Source organism: Phyllobates terribilis, unplaced genomic scaffold (genome assembly GCF_046119375.1).
Source record: "Phyllobates terribilis strain yellow unplaced genomic scaffold, ASM4611937v1 Scaffold_9__5_contigs__length_417890890, whole genome shotgun sequence".
Lineage (NCBI taxonomy): Eukaryota > Metazoa > Chordata > Amphibia > Anura > Dendrobatidae > Phyllobates > Phyllobates terribilis.
Genome location: NW_027362769.1, coordinates 259,056,769 through 259,074,738, shown reverse-complemented (window position 1 = coordinate 259,074,738; position 17,970 = coordinate 259,056,769). Strand labels below are relative to the sequence as shown.

Below are 17,970 nucleotides of genomic sequence, written 5' to 3'. Positions count from 1 at the left end.
AGGCCATCTCCTTGTGCATGTTCGTGTGGTATATTTTCGTGCCATCTGATCCACTACATCTACTCCATATTTTGTTTCATTGTAAAACTTTACCGTTTCTGGAGTTTTTTTAGCGGAATCAGACGCAACAACAACATCTGGATGGACGGAACTCAAAATGACAACATTTTTGTTGGGCTTTCCTTGATATACTGTAAGTGTAAAATTGTCTTCATTTCTAAACACTTTAGTGTTGTACAATTCCTCTTTCATGGATTTTATTTCTTTAGGCACTTCTCGCCTTATCTTGTTCAGTGTTCCCACGATGGTTGTTCCTTTGCTTTTTAGCTGTTTAGCTAATTTTACTGAAGTAAAATAATTATCGGTTGTAACATTGCGACCTTTTTTCAAAAACAGGTCCAATAACTTCATTACCACATGGTCAGCTAAACGGTCCTCAGCACGGCGTGTGTCATCTTTGCCTAGATAAGGGAAGCCATTTGCCAGATATTTGCTCCTCTTATCAACAGCTAGCCAATATTTGTGGCCATATTTATCTGGTTTGGAAGGCATGTACTGCGTGAATGGACACCTAGTTTTGCTTGGGAAAAGTTGCTCAACCACCGTTATGTATGGGCCAGGTTTGTAACACGCAATACAATTTTCAATAAACCTGTCCCACACAGTAGAAAATAGAGCAAACTTGTCCGTTTGCAGTCTCTCCGATCGAGTAGATTTCTCATCAAATCTGAGAAACCTCATAATTTCAACAAAGCGGTCCCTAGACATTGTCACTTTGCAAAACGGTATTCCCCAGTCATTACACCAAATACTGCTAATCGAGTGACGGTTCGTGCCAGATATTCCACGAGCATAGAATATCGCAATGAATGCATCTAGCTCCTCATCAGATAGAGTAAACTGTAAATTATTGTTCCTGCATGCTTCTGCAAGCGTACAGTTCTTTATATGTGTCAATATATATGAATCAAAAAATAAACGCCATGCGCTCAAAGGACTATCGATAATGATATTTCTTCTGGCGTATCCTGTAGGGCCAGGTGCTTCTCGAAGAATATTTTGGCTGTCACGCCTACCAGGCAAGTGTTCTCCAATTTCAACAGGTTTCCATTGAATACCATCCGCTGAAACTAGTATTCCTTCAGATTCGCCTTCTCTGGTGTTTGTTGTTGCATTACCTTCGCCGCCATCCTTATCTGTTGTTCTTTCATTTCTGGGACGTTTTGCTGATTTTTTCTGTCCGCGACCAGGAGGATGGTCACGAGGCAACATAACTGCATGAGCCCGATCCCCAGTTGATGTGCTTGGAATATCTGTAAAAAAGTTGATGAATATTTAGAATTTTTGTTTTGTAAGGGTCCGTGCACACTGGCTGGATTAGCGGCGGAATATCCGACCGGATATTCTCACGACAATCCGGCCCGTACCTGCCCGCTCAGGTACAGAGCGGAGTTTCATACCTGAAGCTCCGCTCCGAACCCCGGGCTGGAGCCGCTGTCTGGGACGGAGCCGTGCTCGCGCGTAAGCAAGCGCTGCTCTGTCCCTGACAGCGGCTCCAGCCCGGGGTTCGGAGCGGAGTTTCAGGCATGAGCGGGCAGGTACGGCCTGTATTGCGGCAAGAATATCCAGATGGCTATTTAGCCAGAATTCTGCTAGTGTGCACAGGCCCTAACTCAGTGTGTGGAAGAACAAATAAATACACATAACTACTTACCTTCTGGATTTGTTCCTTCTGAGTCTTCAGATTCACTTGATATGTTCTGAGGAATGAAATCTTCATCACTGTCAGAATCAAATACATGTTCCTGCAATTCGGATTCCGATTCATCCTCCGGTATGGATTGCAAAGTAGCCAGAATATCCTGAGGCTTTATCAAACGTCTTCTCTCCATATTCCTCACAAATTCCATAATTCTATATAGTTCCCTGCTGAAAAATAGAAATGAAATGAAAACTAAAAGAAATAATAACTGTTCTGCCACCTTCAAAAGTAGGTGGGCTGAATCAGTTGACAGACAGCTAAACTATTTCATAACAATTCATACCTGTATGAGTCTTCAGAGCTCGTATGTCTGCGTCTGTTCTCTTTGTCTCTTCAGCTGAACTGAAAGTAAAGTTACTATCCAGAATACTGTCTCCTGCTAGGACCTTAGAAAAACACCACCCTTCATTAGCATAAGATAAGAGCCTAGAGTAAACAAGCTATTTTGTTCAGCATTACACAGTAATACAAGCAGGTAAAACACAAGGAAAATGTGAAAAGTTGACATGTAAATTGAACTACATCTATATGAACATCAGGGTAAATAAGACAGAGTGAAAAAATTATGCACAAAACTTTATAGCAACATTTAGTGACAAAAGGACCTCAAAATATAGTAGGGAGTCAAAATGACTCCCTTCAGTAGTTCTTGGTAAATTTTGAAAAAAAGCGCAAATTTTTCACCAAAATTATTTATTCTCACAAAATCTTTTTTCACATCATATTTGAGGAAAAGTCACCGAGTTTCAAGCCGGAATTCTGAAAAATGTAGTCACAGAAGAGAAATAAAAAACGAAAGGAGTCAAAATGACTCCATCAGTAGTTCTAGTGTTAAAGAGGTTGTCCACTACTTTTACATTAATGGCCTATCCTTAGGATAGGTCATCAATGTCTGACGGGCCGGAGTCCGACGCCCGGCACCCCTGCTCTTATCGGCTTACTTGCCAAGCTGACCGTTTACTTGTAGTGGTCGCGGCTTGGTACTACACATCCGCCTCCTATTTAAATCAATAGGCAGATGTGCAGTACCCTGCGTCAGCCACTACAAGTAGATTACAAGCTCCGCAAGTATGCATTTCCAGCTGGCGGCCCCCGACACCGATAGCAGGGATTCTGGGTGTCGTGGCCGATCAGACATTGATGACCTAAGGATAGGCCATCAATGTAAAAGTAGTGGACAACCTTAAAAACCACTGCCATAATCAGGGATTAACAGGCCAAGGTCACAGCCCCGCTATCAGTATTTGGTCAGTATTCAGTCAGTATTTTTTCTCAGGAGTGGGAGCCAAAACCAGGAGTGGGTGATAAATGCAGAATTGGTGACTTGTTTCTATTATACCTTTTCTCTGATTTTTCCTTACCTGGTTTTGGCTGCCACTCCTGAGAAACTTACTGACCGAATACTGATCAAATACTAATAGTGGAGCTGTGGCCTAAATGTCAGTATAAGGCCGGCTGCAGACTAGCATATGAAAAATATTCTGAGTTTCATCCAGATAACTCAGACGATTCCCATGTGATTTTCAACTGTGTGTCCATTATTTTACATCTTTGTGATGTCCATGTGCGATCCATTTTCATTCATCTACATTAAAAAAAATGTACAAAATCAAATACAGTTTTGTAAGTTAAAGAGAATCTGACACCAGGTTTTTGCTACCTCATCTGCTCCTGGTCATAAAACCTTCATTGTATGAAAATAACAGCACACAGCCTAATAACTGACACATCGCTGAAATCTGTGTTTCAGCCCCTACCACATGCTGTCCTCCGTTTATATAGTAAAAATTCTGCTGACACATTTTTATTTTTAAACAGAATCTAGCTGTGCAAATTGGATGCCACACAAATTTTGTGTGGAACCTGATTTTTTTTTATGAATTTATACACATGAATGGGCCAGTCTCATCCAAGACTCAAAAGAAAGTAGTGCATGCTGCAATTTTTTTTTCTCACAGACAGTCTGACCTAAAGAAAAATTGTTCACCTGAACAGCCCTTGGTCAGTGTGTTGTCCGATCAAAAATCAGACAGCATACGTCCTTTTTATACGCTCTTCTGCATGAGCCCTGAAACTGATAGGTGTGTGATGCACTGCAGTGCAAAAGTATTGCAGTGTATCACACTGGCGATCAGACCTTTAAAACTTCAAGCTAGTTTGGCCACTAAAACACAGCTTTTATGTGAAAAGAACAATAAACAAAGCCTATACCGTACATAATTGGTATTGCTGTGTTTGGAATTACCCGAACTATAAAACTCACATTATTTATCCCGTACAGTGAGTACTTTAGAAAAATTTCAAAACATGACAAAAATGTAGCTTTTTCATCATACTGACAGACAAAAAGAATTGAAAATGAAAAGCGATTTAAAAAGTCTCCCAAGAAGAAAAATGTTATAAAAAAATAAAACAAGCCCTCCTAAGGCTCTGAAGGTCTAAAATTTAAGAAACGTTTCAGCTGTCAATATAAAATGCTGAAATAAATACATTTTTGAAAAAAAAATTTATTATTGTGTGCAAAAGCATGAATGTGTAAAAAGCCTTTATAAATCTGGCATAACTGTAATTATACTGACCCGAAGAATAAAGTTGTCTTATTTGTTTTACCACTCAGCATAGGACAGAAAAAAATCGAAACATATAGTTTCAGTCCCTGCCTAAAAAATCGGAATAAAAAGCTATTAAAAAATGTTGTTATAACATTATAAAATGTTATGTACGCCGAAAATTGGAACAATAAAAAATTATTCTATGAGACTGCAGACTTCTGAATGGGGATAGCGTGCTGTGTGCACGCTGTCATGATTTCCCTGTATTGCCGGAGCTGGTGAGTGGTCACGTGCTGACTAGTCTAGTCAGTGTGTGACCACATGTATGTTGCCTAGTCAGTGTGTGACTACATGTATGTTAATTGCATGCATGCAGTCATGTGACCGCTGCTCGCACCAGCATTACCAGGGGATCTTGACAGTGTGTGTTCTACACGCCGTCGTAATTCAGAAGTCTGCAGTCTTTTAGAGTGATTGTAAACTTTCACTCAAACCTTGAAAACCTCTTTAAATGTAGATTAAAAAATGTTATGTGCCCCAAAATGGTACCAATAAAAATATCAACTTATCCCGCAAAAAAACAAGATCTGGTCTATCATCTGACAATGGAAATGTAGGGCGTTCCATGTCGCCGATAGCTCAAAGGCTTTGGAAAAGCAACATGGTTAAAGCAATATTTTAGTGGAAAAAAATTCTTTATTTTTTTTTTCTTACACTTTATGTTAAATGATATCGCTCACCACATTTTTGCTACCCAGTCTTAGAGCAGTATGATATAGGGGCAGATACCCGGTTCCAGCGATTTATCACTTTACTGGGCTGCTTGCTGCAGTTTTGATTAAAAACTGTTTTCTCCGCTGCAGATCTACCAGTTCTCTGAATACTGTGCTCTGTATGACCTCGCCCACACCCACACTGATTGGCAGCTGTTTGTGTAAACTGTGCATAGGCAGAAAATAAATTTCCTAACAGCAGTTTTGTATAACTGGAGGTGCACCGTTTTTTAAAATTTTACTTTTGAGTATTCCCCAAAATATACACTAAATTAGAATATCATCAAAAAGATAATTTATTTCAGTTCTTCAATATAAAAAGTGAAACTCATATATTATATAGAGTCATTACAAAAAGAGTGATCTATTTCAAGTGTTTATTTCTGTTAATGTTGATGATTATGGCTTACAGCCAATGAAAACACAAAAGTCATTATCTCAGTAAATTAGAATATTTTATAACAATAGCTTGAAAAAGGTTTTTAAAATCTGAAATGTTGGCCTACTGAAATGTATGTTCAGTAAATGCACTGAATACTTGGTCGGGGCTCCTTTTGCATCAAATACTGCATCAATGCGTCGTGGCATGGAGGTGATCAGCCTGTGGCACTGCTGAGGTGTTATGGAAGCCGAGGTTTCTTTGATAGCGGCGTTCAGCTTATCTGCATTGTTGGGTCTGGTGTCTCTCATCTTCTTCTTGACAATACCCCATAGATTCTCTATAATAGATTCTCTATGGGGTTAAGGTCAGGCGAGTTTGCTGGTATTGGTACTTTTGGCAGTGTGAACAGGACCAAGTCCTGCTGGAGAATGAAATTTCCATCTCCAAAAAGCTTGTCGGCAGAGGGAAGCATGAAGTGCTCTAAAATTTCCTGGTAAACGGCTGCACTGACTTTGGTCTTGATAAAACACAGTGGACTTACACCAGCAGATGACATGGCTCCCCAAACCATCACTGATTGTGGAAACTTCACACTAGACCTCAAGCAGCTTGGATTGTGGCCTCTCCACTCTTCCTCCAGATGCTGGGACCTTGATTTCCAAATGAAAATTGGAACTCTGGGACCTTGTGGAGTGTGTCAATGACTGCCTTCTGGACACCTGTCAAGTCAGCAGTCTTCCCTGAAACAGACTTAGGAACCTTTTTAAACGCTTAGGAAGCCTTTGCAGGTGTTTTTTTTGTTAATTATTCTAATTTACTGAGATAATGATTTTTGTGTTTTCATTGGCTGTAAGCCATAATCATCAACATTAACAGAAATAGATGACTCTGTTTGTAATGACTCTATGTAATATATGAGTTTCACTTTTTGCATTGAAGAACTGAAATAAATTGACATTTTGATGATATTCTAATTTTGTGAGATGTACCTGCAGGTCCCGAAAAGTCCCTTCAAAGCTCAATATGTCCGTAACAAAATAGAATTTGTAAATTTCCTTGAAAAAAAAAAGTGCTACTAAAATTTTAGTCTGTCAGCATTGGACGTTTTGAAAATTGATATTGTAGTAAAGTGGATGTGTGTAGATAAATATTATAAGTTAACTAGTTTGTGTGTGGTATGACTAGCTTTGTCTACTACTTGGACACTACTTGGAAAACTCCTTGTCATACCCTTGCTTGGCCCCGATAAAATAAAAAAAAATTATAATCACCTCCCGCCATTCCCGCGGTGTCGGCACTCGCTCTCCCCGGGGCTCCTGTGCTGTTGTTATGACACGTGACCTCCGCGCCCAATCAGCGCTGGTATCACTGTCCCGCCTCCTGTCGAATTGAACATTAAGAGGAAGAGATCAGCTGCAGCCCGGACTACTTCTTCATGTTCAATTTGTCTGAAGGAGGGGACAGTGACGCCAGTGCTGATTGGGCGCCGGGGTCATGTGTCACAACAACCGCACGAGAGCCCCGGGTAGAGCGAGTGCTGACACCGCGGGAACGGCCCCAGCACGGGAGGGGAGTATAAGCTTTTTTATTTTATCAGAGCCAAACATGTAGATCAAGAAGGGGTTGTCCAAGTAGCAGACAACCCCTTTAAGGGCATCAAAATTCAAAATTTTAAAATTGCAAATTTTTTAAAATGTTCAAAAAATTTCAGATATTTTTATAGAAAAACTCAAAACTCATTGACCTACAGTCACCGCTAACATAAAGTGTAATGAAACAAAACATCTTCTAATCAGTGGGATATGTGGAAACATTCCAATGTTATTTCCACATTAAGAGGAAATGCGGTGGTGTGACCCTAACCTAAGTGACACATGGGGCTTGGCCACGAAGGCTAAAATTTATTCCGTCACTAAGGGGATAAAAGAGAACATAGACTCAGTATGGGATTCCTTGTGACCATATGAATAATGGACGTTTTTCTGTTTCTGACCCCTGAGATTATACAGCTTGTTTAGCAGATATAAATGTAAGTTAACCATTGGTATTTTTTTTGTCTTTTTAACATTTTGGATAATGTCTGATAAAAGCTGGATATGCAGTAAATAGAGTTTGACAGCTAAAATAAATGTTGTTTCCTTCAATCATCCAAACGAATCCATTTTTTTTAAAGGCTAAAATTGTCCATGTAACACTTGATGGATGCAGCATTTCTCCACCTGAAGGATTTCTGATCCGGAAGGGTCCTGGCAACTGTCACTTTGATTTTGCTCAGGAGATTCTTTTTCTCGACTTTGTTACAGAACATCTTCCTGATAAACAATCAAGGTAACTTTCTGAAATGTCTCGTTTACAGTCTGTATTCATATGGCATAAACCACAGACGTTTCTAGTTTATTTCTTTGCTGGATACATTATACCATTATGACCAATTAGATCAGTGAGATAAGTTTGGCATTGTTACAATCTATCATTTTATCGGTGGTAGTATTTTCTGTAATAACTATACGGCTGTCCAATCATTATGACAGCTTCCACACCTTCAGACAGCCTGCATTCTGCTGACAGCTCTGAGAATACCAAACTTCCTAGTACAGTACAGACCAAAAGTTTGGACACACCTCATTTAAAGATTATTCTGTATTTTCATGACTTTGAAAATTGTACATTCACACTGAAGGCATCAAAACTATGAATTAACACATGTGGAATTATATACTTAACAAAAAAGTGTGAAACAACTGAAAATATGTCTTATATTCTAGGCGCTTCAAGATGTAGTCACCGGAAATGGTTTTCACTTCACAGGTGTGCCCTGTCAGGTTTAATAAGTGGGATTTCATGCCTTATAAATGGGGTTGGGACCATCAGTTGTGTTGTGCAGAAGTCTTGTGGATACACAGCTGATAGAAATACTGAATAGACTGCTAGAATTTGTATTATGGAAAGAAAAAAGCAGCTAAGTAAAGAAAAATGAGTGGTCATCATTACTTTAAGAAATGAAGGTCAATCAGTCCGAAAAATTTTGCATACTTTGAAAGTGTCCCCAAGTGCAGTTGCAGAAACCATCAAGCGCTACAAATAAACTGGCTCACATGAGGACCGCCCCAGGAAAAAAAGACCAAGAGTCACCTCTGCTTCTGAGGATAAGTTTATCCGAGTCACCAGCCTCAGAAATCTCAGGTTAACAGCAGCTCAGATTAGAGACCAGGTTAATGCCACACAGAGTTCTAGCAGCAGACACATCTCTTCAACAACTGTTAAGAGGAGACTTTGTACAGCAGGCCTCCATGGTAAAATAGCTGCTAGGAAACCACTGCTAAGGACAGGCAACAAGCAGAAGAGACTTGTTTGTGCTAAAGAACACAAGGAATGGACATTAGACCAGTGGAAATCTGTGCTTTGGTCTGATGAGTCCAAATTTGGGATCTTTGGTTCCAACCACCGTGTCTTTGTGCAACGCAGAAAAGGTGAACGGATGGACTCTACATGCCTGGTTCCCACCGTCAAGCATGGAGGAGGAGGTGTGATGGTGTGGGGGTGCTTTGCTGGTGACACTGTTGGGGATTTATTCAAAATTGAAGGCATACTGAACCAGCATGGCTACCACAGCATCTTGCAGCGGCATGCTATTCCATCCAGTTTGCTTTTAGTTGGACCATCATTTATTTTTCAACAGGACAATGACCCCAAACACACCTCCAGGCTGTGTAAGAGCTATTTGACCAAGAAGGAGAGTGATGGGGTGCTACGCCAGATGACCTGGCCTCCACAGTCACCAGACCTGAACCCAATTGAGATGGTTTGGGGTGAGCTGGACCGCAGAGTGAAGGCAAAAGGGCTAACAAGTGCTAAGCATCTCTGGGAACTCCTTCAAGATTGTTGGAAGACCATTTCCGGTGACTACCTCTTGAAGCTCACCAAGAGAATGCCAAGAGTGTGCAAAGCAGTCATCAAAGCAAAAGGTGGCTACTTTGAAGAACCTAGAATATAAGACATATTTTCAGTTGTTTCACACTTTTTTGTTTAGTACATAATTCCACATGTGTTAATTCATAGTTTTGATGCCTTCAGTGTGAATGTACAATTTTCATAGTCATGAAAATACAGAAAAATCTTTAAATGACAAGGTGTGTCCAAACTTTTGGTCTGTACTGTATGTGTTATCCACGCTTCAATAGATTTATTACTTGTTGGTTGCTACTAGTGATGAGTGAGTATGTTCTGTTAACCCTTTCGGCGAGCAGGCTCGGGTGCTCGCCAAGTATCTTCAGCGTGCTCGGGTGTTATGTTTTAGTCAATCTGTGTGCATGATTTGCAACTGTTTGACAGCTTTAATACATGTGAGGAATGCCTAAGAAACAGGCATTCCTCACATGTATTAAAGCTGTCAAACAGTCGCAAATCATGTACATGGAGTGACTGAAACATAACACCGGAGCACGCTGAAGATACTCGGAAAACACCCGAGCATGCTCTTAAATCTCGAGCAACGAGTATACTCACTCATCACTAGTTGCTACACATGATTTATGTAATGTTCTACAGAAAAAGCCGCTGATATATAATTCAAAGCTGAGGTTTCACTTTAAAAGGGTTTTCTGAGACCACAGATCGAACAGCTCTTAGCTAAACTAGAAATAATAAGCATATAATCGACCTAACCTTGGGAAAGTGTCCTCATTAAAGTTTGTTTTAATATACAGGGTGGTCCAAAAGTAGGTGGACAGAAAGTGTAATAAGGTTATGAAGGGGGAGATTTATCAAACATGGTGTAAAGTGAAACTGGCTCAGTTGCCCTTAGCAACCAATCAGATTTCACTTTTCATTCCTCACAGACTCTTTGGAAAATGAAAGGTGGAATCTGATTGGTTGCTAAGGGCAACTGAGCCAGTTTCACAGATCTAGTTTTCACAGATAGATCTCCTCCAAATCTGTTTTCTTGTCAGATAATTCAGATAACACATAATGGCAAATAATTTAAACACAGACCAAAGAAAATGGATTTTAACAGAGTATTGGAAATCTCAAAATGCTGAAACCGTTAGAGCAAATTGGGTTGAAACATTTGGTACTCAAGCCCCAAAGAGACAAACCATTTACCGCATTCGTGTCAAATTCAATGCCACTGGCTCAATCCTTAATGCTCCAAAAACTGGTCGACCCAAAACAGTCTGTACAGAAGATAATAAACAACTTGTTGCTGAAACATTTGTTCAGAGTCCAAAAGAGTCCACCAGAAGAGCCTCTTTGGAATTGGGAATATCACAAGCTTTTATCATGTGAATCCTGAAATCTATTGGGTGGAAAGCTTATCGTCCACATCTAATTCATGGTTTATTGGAGGATGATCCAGACAGGCGGCTGCAATTTAGTGAGATTGTGATTAATGAAATTGAAGAAAATCCATTAATTTTAGATAACATTATGTGGAGTGATGAAGCTTCTTTCAAATTCTCCGGCCATATTAACAGACATAATTTTATTTACTGGTATAATGAGAATATGCATTTAACATTAGAGCAACAACTAAATGAGCCCGGTGTCAATGTTTGGGGTGGTATTTCAAGTTTTGGTGTTTTAGGACCAATATTTTTTGATGGAACAGTCACAGGAGATAAGTATCTCGAAATTCTAATGAATCAAGTTGTTCCCCAGTTAGAGCAACAGCCTAATTCAAATGACCTTTATTTCCAACAAGATGGGACCCCTCCACATTATTCAAGAGTAGTCCGCGAGTATCTTGATGAAACATTTCCTAATAAATGGATTGGCCGAAGAGGCCCACTTGATTGGCCAGCATGTTCACCAGACTTCACCCCAATGGGTTTTTCTTTTGGGGAGTACTCAAGGACAAAGTTTATAGTCGAAAACCGAAAAGTGTCAGTGATTTGAACATTTACATAAGAGATGCATTTCAAGAAATGAATACCCAAAGAGACTTGTGCAAAAAAGTTTGTCGAAGTGTAAGAGGCAACTTCAAAGCTGTGCAAATTGTAATGGAAAACAGTTTGAGCACCTGCGCTGATAAAATTTAAGGGCTTTTGTATTATTGTTCAGAATAAAATTTAATTGTCAATGTTATGCTTGTGTTAGTAAATATAATCTTATATATAAATCAAAATAAATGTTATTATTTTCTGGCCACCTACTTTTGGACCCCCCTGTATATTGTGCTCTAAGGAGGTTTGAAGGCTTATGTGAATTATGGAAAACCTTTTAAATTCACTTTGTGTCTACAAACCAGCTCAGTTACATACAGTATTTAAAGAGGACCTGTCACCAAATCAAAATTGGCCAGTGTTGCTCTTATTTTATTCCCACTGCTCCTCTGAGAATTGCATTTTTTTCTTTCTTTAAATCCGCCATATGGCTCCAGAAATATGGGCCTTTTTTATTTAGTACCAATTTTTATGGTCTACATAATTTTCTGGTGGCGTGTCGTTAGGCGCCTCTGCATTAGACATGCCTCTTTGGTAAAGACAATAGAAAGTGGCACTAAATAAAAGGCCCATATCTCTGGAACCGTAAGGCAGATTTAAGAAAGGAAGAAAAAAAATAATAGCAGGAATGAAATGAAACCTGTCCACTTTTGACCTCCTGACAATTCCCTTTTAAAGGGTTATTCCCAAATTAGCAAGTTATTCTTTATCGGTATAATGGGGGATAGGTTGCTGATCTCTCAGAATCCAACTGCTGGGACCCCCGTCGTTCCTGAGAATGCAACTCTAGAACCCAGCAGAACCCCGTGCTGTGGGGGTCAGACCCCAGCGATCAGGATGTTATGCCATACGTATGGGATAGCAATAAACTACAGAAAAAAAAGAGAGGAATAAAGGTGCTCCCATGAATTGTAATGCTGCTCATCTGGTTACTGTATCCGGCTTTACTGTACTCATTTTTCTTGTGCTTTTTTTACAGTAATTTAAAATGCATTGAACCTGCTAGCATGGATTATGAAGCACCACTGATGCCCTGTGGCTGTATCCTTTCATGCTCTAGTTTTCTCAGTTTTCTTCTCTAGACGTAAACAAATTCCGTGTTTTCAAAACTTCTGAGCTTCTTAAACTAAAAAAGTGCGAGATTTCTTCCAACGAGCGCATCATAAGTGCCATAGTTTAGAAACTAGGGAATAAAATGACCGTGTACGGTTCTCCTATTTTAGTAGCAGGATGCCCTTCACAGTAGGATCCTTCTGTAGCAGTATAGTTTTTGTAGCATGCTGCAAAAGTTAGATCAAGTCTGTTCTTACAACCACCAACATTTTGATTGTCACAAATAAAGTTCTCCTTTCCTTAAAAATTGTGTTCAGTCATCTTCCAATTTCAGCTTCTCACCAGCTGGGGTGATCCTTATTACATCGGTCTGAATGGTCTTGAGATGTACAATGGCCACGGAGAGAAAATCCAGCTCATGGAGAACAGTATCCTTTTTGTATTTGTTTTGATTTCCATTGAAATGGAAAACGTGATTATTTTAAGATTGTGTTTGATTTAGAATATGTGAATTTTCTTCATGCTGCTTGTTTTTATGTTTGCTGAATGGAAGTTTATCTAATTCTACAAAAATTCTACCAATCACTGGGGTTTGGCTGCAGGGACCCCCAGTGAACCCGAGATCAAGGCTCTGAAACCCATCAACATGATTCTCCGGGTCAGTAGGACTACGCTGATTTTGTTGTTTTTTTTTTAAATTTAAAGGGAATCTGTCATCAGGTTATTGCTAAATAATCTGAGATCAGCATCATGTAGGGCAGGGGTGGGGAACCTCTGGCACAGGTCCTTAAACATTGCAGCATGTGCAAAGAAAGGTTAAATTCTGACTCATGTTAGCGTCAGGACGTACTTTGTGGGCGGAGTCAGCACCCTCTGCGCTCCAATCCCACCAATGAAGACGATAACAGCAGCGACCCCTCCTTTCATGTATATGTCACGGTATCTCCTTTAATGTACATGCCCCCAACCCCTCCTGTAATGTATATGCTCACAGCATCTCGTGTGATGTATATGCCCCAGCCCGTCCTGTGATGTATATGCCCCAGCCCGTCCTGTGATGTATATATGCCCCTAGCCTCTCCTGTGATGTATATGCCCCAGCCCGTCCTGTGATGTATATATGCCCCTAGCCTCTCCTGTGATGTATATGCCCCAGCCCGTCCTGTGATGTATATGCCCCCAGCGTCTCCTGTGATGTATGCCCCCAGCGTCTCCTGTGATGTCTATGCCCCAGCCCCTCCTGTGATGTATATATGCCCCTAGCCTCTCCTGTGATGTATATGCCCCCAGCGTCTCCTGTGATGTATGCCCCCAGCGTCTCCTGTGATGTCTATGCCCCAGCCCCTCCTGTGATGTATATATGCCCCTAGCCTCTCCTGTGATGTATATGCCCCCAGCGTCTCCTGTGATGTATGCCCCCAGCGTCTCCTGTGATGTCTATGCCCCAGCCCCTCCTGTGATGTATATATGCCCCTAGCCTCTCCTGTGATGTCTATGCCCCAGCCCCTCCTGTGATGTATATGCCCCAGCCCCTCCTGTCATGTATATGCCCACAGCATATGTGATCCCAGCGTCTCCTGTAATGTATATGCCCCCAGCCCCTCCTATAATGTATATGCTCCCAGCCCCTCCTGTTATGTATATACTCCCACCATCTCCTGTGCTGTATATGCTCCCAGTGTCTCCTGTGATGTATATGCTCCCAGCTGCTGTCAGGACTCCTGTTGTCCTTGTGCGGATTGACCAATAGTGCCTGTGTGGTTCACTTTGAATAACTGTGCTGCATTTAAACTCCCTACCACTAGAAGCTGCTGTTGTGTTCTGCAATTTCCCCTTTACGAAGATGGTAGATTCTGAACCTGTGGAAGCCATCTTGTTTCCTCTTTGGGCCTATTTAAAGCCATGTTGGACACTCATTCATTGCTTGAGTATTGTGTCTAGCTGTTTGTCTAGTTCCAGTCTCAAGCTCCTGAGAACTGTCTTACCCAGACTGTTCCCACTCCTCTCCGGATTGTTTCCCACAACTTCTATTGCTACCTCCAAGGACTCCTACTATCGCTTGCTGTACCCCACTAGTGCTCCTCTGGCAATTTGATTCCAGCCTTGCTTCACCAGTATCGTAACACCTGTGATGTATATGCCGCAGCATCTTCTGTAATGTATATGCCCCAGCGTCTCCTGTGTAATGTAAATGCTCCAGTCCCAGTGTCTCCTATGTGATATTTATGCTGCAGCCTCATGGTCTTCTATGTTATGTATATACAGTAGTCTGTGTTTCCTATGTGATGTATATACTGCAGACCTCCCTGTCCTTGAATTATATCAATGTTACATGAGTAGTGATGAATTTCCCACTGTGAGGATACATGCAGTGTAATAGAAATCTGTGTTCAGAACGTACTGCTGCGAGTTCTTTTCCATATTAATTGCAAAGAGTTGACTGTGCTCCAGACCGACACAAATCTGGATAAGCAGTTGCTCGTAGTATCACCATTACCACCTAACATCATACTTCACACCAAAGAGAAGCAGCTCCAGCCATCACATTAGGGGAGAGTTAATTAATTGTTTGACCAAATGTAGCAGGATACATTTCAAGTTGATAATATTGTACGGCCTCTCAAGGATGGTGTAAATATTCAAATGGCTCCTGGAAGCAAAAAGGTTCCCCACCCCTAATGTAGGGACAGAAGCCCTGATTCTACTGATGTGTCACTTACTGGGCTGCTTAGTGTAGTTTTTATGAAATTGCTGTTTTATCAGCAGGGGATTATCACTATGGGACTAGTAAACCTTCTGCCATGTAGGCCTCCATATTCATGAGCTCTGTATAACCCCATTCCCCTCCACCGAGACTCTGCACAGTGAACATAGAAAACTGTCATTCAGTGGTGGAAGGGGCTTATACAAAGCCCCTGGCAGCAGGTTTACTGTTTGTTACATCTCTAGTGATACTCTCTGGCTGATAAAACAGTGATTTTATCACATCTACAGCCAGCAGCCAAGTAAGTAACTATTTATATACATATACACATATATATATATATATATATATATTACAACATGACCTTTGTATATACATTATAAAGCAGTGAAGAAGTGCTGGTGAGAAAATATATTTCCCCAAGGACATGCTCTCATATATATATGAAATTTTATTGAAAAACTGTTAAAAGAGACCCTAAAAGAGATCCTATAAAGGAATACTGCCATGAGAACACATCACAGTCTAATACTAATTACAACTCGAGGAGACACGTGCGGTCTCCTATCCTGTGTTATCATTTACTATAGATTGGCGTGACAGTAATTAACACCTTTAACTATTTCTTGATCTGTATTTTATTTCAAATCTTTTGAGAATTGAGATGAACATTTTGGAGAAATTGATATAGCTAAGGTGCTGCGCTTCTGGCCTGATACAAGCCAGGAAACATCGATAAGGAATCAATTGGGGTTTTTTTAACGCGTTTCGAAGTCACACCAACTTCTTTTTCAGAAGAATCACAATAATAGTGCAAGGAACAACAGGTTGCCGGTTTAAATAGTTTAAAAATGTAAGTAAAAACTGGCACCAAGGATCTGAAAAAACACATCCTTGGTGTGTACATAGCATTTTATGTTCATATTAAATAGTGATGCGCTTTGATAGTGTTATGCTTATCATAACGAAGCCAGGAGAGCAGAACGCATAGCGCTATATTGTCTGGATGATGCCCCATTGTGCTATCTTGTCACTTTTTCAGTCTTTCCTGGTTTAATTAATTAATTAAGATGGCATTATTAGGCAGTGATTAGATTAACACAATGACATGGGTACAGGAGTATCATGTTGGTGCTGCTGCAGCAGGAGCCTTCTGCAATATGCCCTCATCCTGTTTGTTTAGCGTCAGTCATTTACAAGCTGTTATTTCTCCACATTCCCTCTAAACATTGAACATTTCTTTAGTGATCTGAGGTTTTACAAAAAAAAAAATCCGTAGCGCCAATTGCTTTTTTCACAGCAGTGAATATCCTCCGTGTGCTAAGTAATTGTCAGATACCATTTATTTCAGTTCAGTTGCATTTTCCAGCAGTGTCCTCTCCCTTGGGCTAAACTGCTATTAGCATCAGCTTCCAGCCGATCGCTAGAGGAAAATCACTGGTGTGACATCCTCCAATAACATTTAGTGCATGTCTATGGGGACAGATTTTGCAGTGATTTTTAGCTGTAATTTTTAGTGACATAATTGCTGCAGAAATATGTCAGTGTGACTCTAACCTTGCCGATGACATTTTATCCAAACTTTTAATAAATCTAAATAACAACTTTCATTTACCCCCTGGCACGTGTGTTTGAGTAAATATTTTAAGTTAGGCTCTTCGAAAGGAAGAGGACCTGAACTTTAGTGCCACATATTAGAAATAGCAATCCTAAAAGTCAATATCGACCCTTTAAAGCCAACATCAACCCTTTGCCACGTCATTTAGGATAAAAGCCAAACCAGAAACTTCTTTTGAAGACCCTTGTTTTGGGGCGTTTGCCCCTCATCAGTGCAAAGTAGAGTGAGAGGCAGGTGGTCAAAGGGGAAACGTTTATTTTATAGAGCGCTAAGATTGCATTAGGAGACTTATAGGCCATGCAATGCTCCTCTGGGAATTTAAATATGCAAATATCTTTTTCAGAGAGAAGAGAAACTCTAGTACCACCTATTATATGTAGCAATTCAATACAAATATAAAGTAAACACTTGTATTCCCCAAAACATAGCAGTTGTAGATCATCCTTTCTTAAGACTGTGTTGTGCCTTCCCTCTGTTATTCTGTCTAGAAATGTATATATGACAATGAGCACTGATGAGACTGTGTCTGACAGTCTAGGGGCTAGTCCTCAACTGGTAAAAGCCTGTTTGTGTGTGTGCGTATATATGTGTGTGTGTATCTATCTCTCTATATATACATATATGTATATACAGGGTTAGGGTTTCTTTGGACAGCATTTCCAGGTCAGTAAACAGGGATGCAGTTTCAGTTGGTGTGGGGGTTGGACCTGGGTAAAGATGTATACGCATACAAAGGCCTCTCATACTGTTCATACCTGAATTTCCAATAGTAAAATATTGTAGAATTTGTCTTCTGCTCTGTTCACACATTTATTATTTCTTTTATTTAGGTTTCTGTTGCTCCTTGTTACACAATGCTGAGTGGTATACTGCATAGTTTTATCCCCAAAAAAGCTCAAAACCAGAGCCACCATTTATCTGCCATGTATATGGTTGTTTTAAAGAGGAAAATCTATTGGGGAAAATTTCTCTTTGTGAAGACTGCCAAAATGTCATAGGAAGACTTACCAGCCATGCAGTGCTCCCCTGGGAAATTAAATATGCAAATAATTTCTATAGACAGGAACTCATGTGCCACCTGATAAATTCCCAGAGGAGCATTGCATGGCCTACAAGTCTCCCTACACCAGCTTGGCACTTTCCACAAGGAGAAACTTTCCCTTTAGCTCCCTTGTAAGAGGTCC

At 40.4% G+C, this 17,970-nt stretch overlaps 1 protein-coding gene across 2 annotated transcripts in view; it reads left to right on the top strand.

Moving 5' to 3' along the window:
* The window catches only part of KATNIP (katanin interacting protein), a 297,865-nt gene that overhangs the window by 201,270 nt on the left and 78,625 nt on the right, over positions 1–17,970 (top strand). For both annotated transcript variants that reach the window (XM_073647803.1, XM_073647802.1), the window contains 3 exons: positions 7,643–7,797; positions 12,391–12,452; positions 12,782–12,892. In XM_073647803.1, coding sequence (XP_073503904.1) covers positions 7,643–7,797; positions 12,391–12,452; positions 12,782–12,892 — 328 coding nt within the window. The remainder of the gene's footprint in view (positions 1–7,642; positions 7,798–12,390; positions 12,453–12,781; positions 12,893–17,970) is intronic.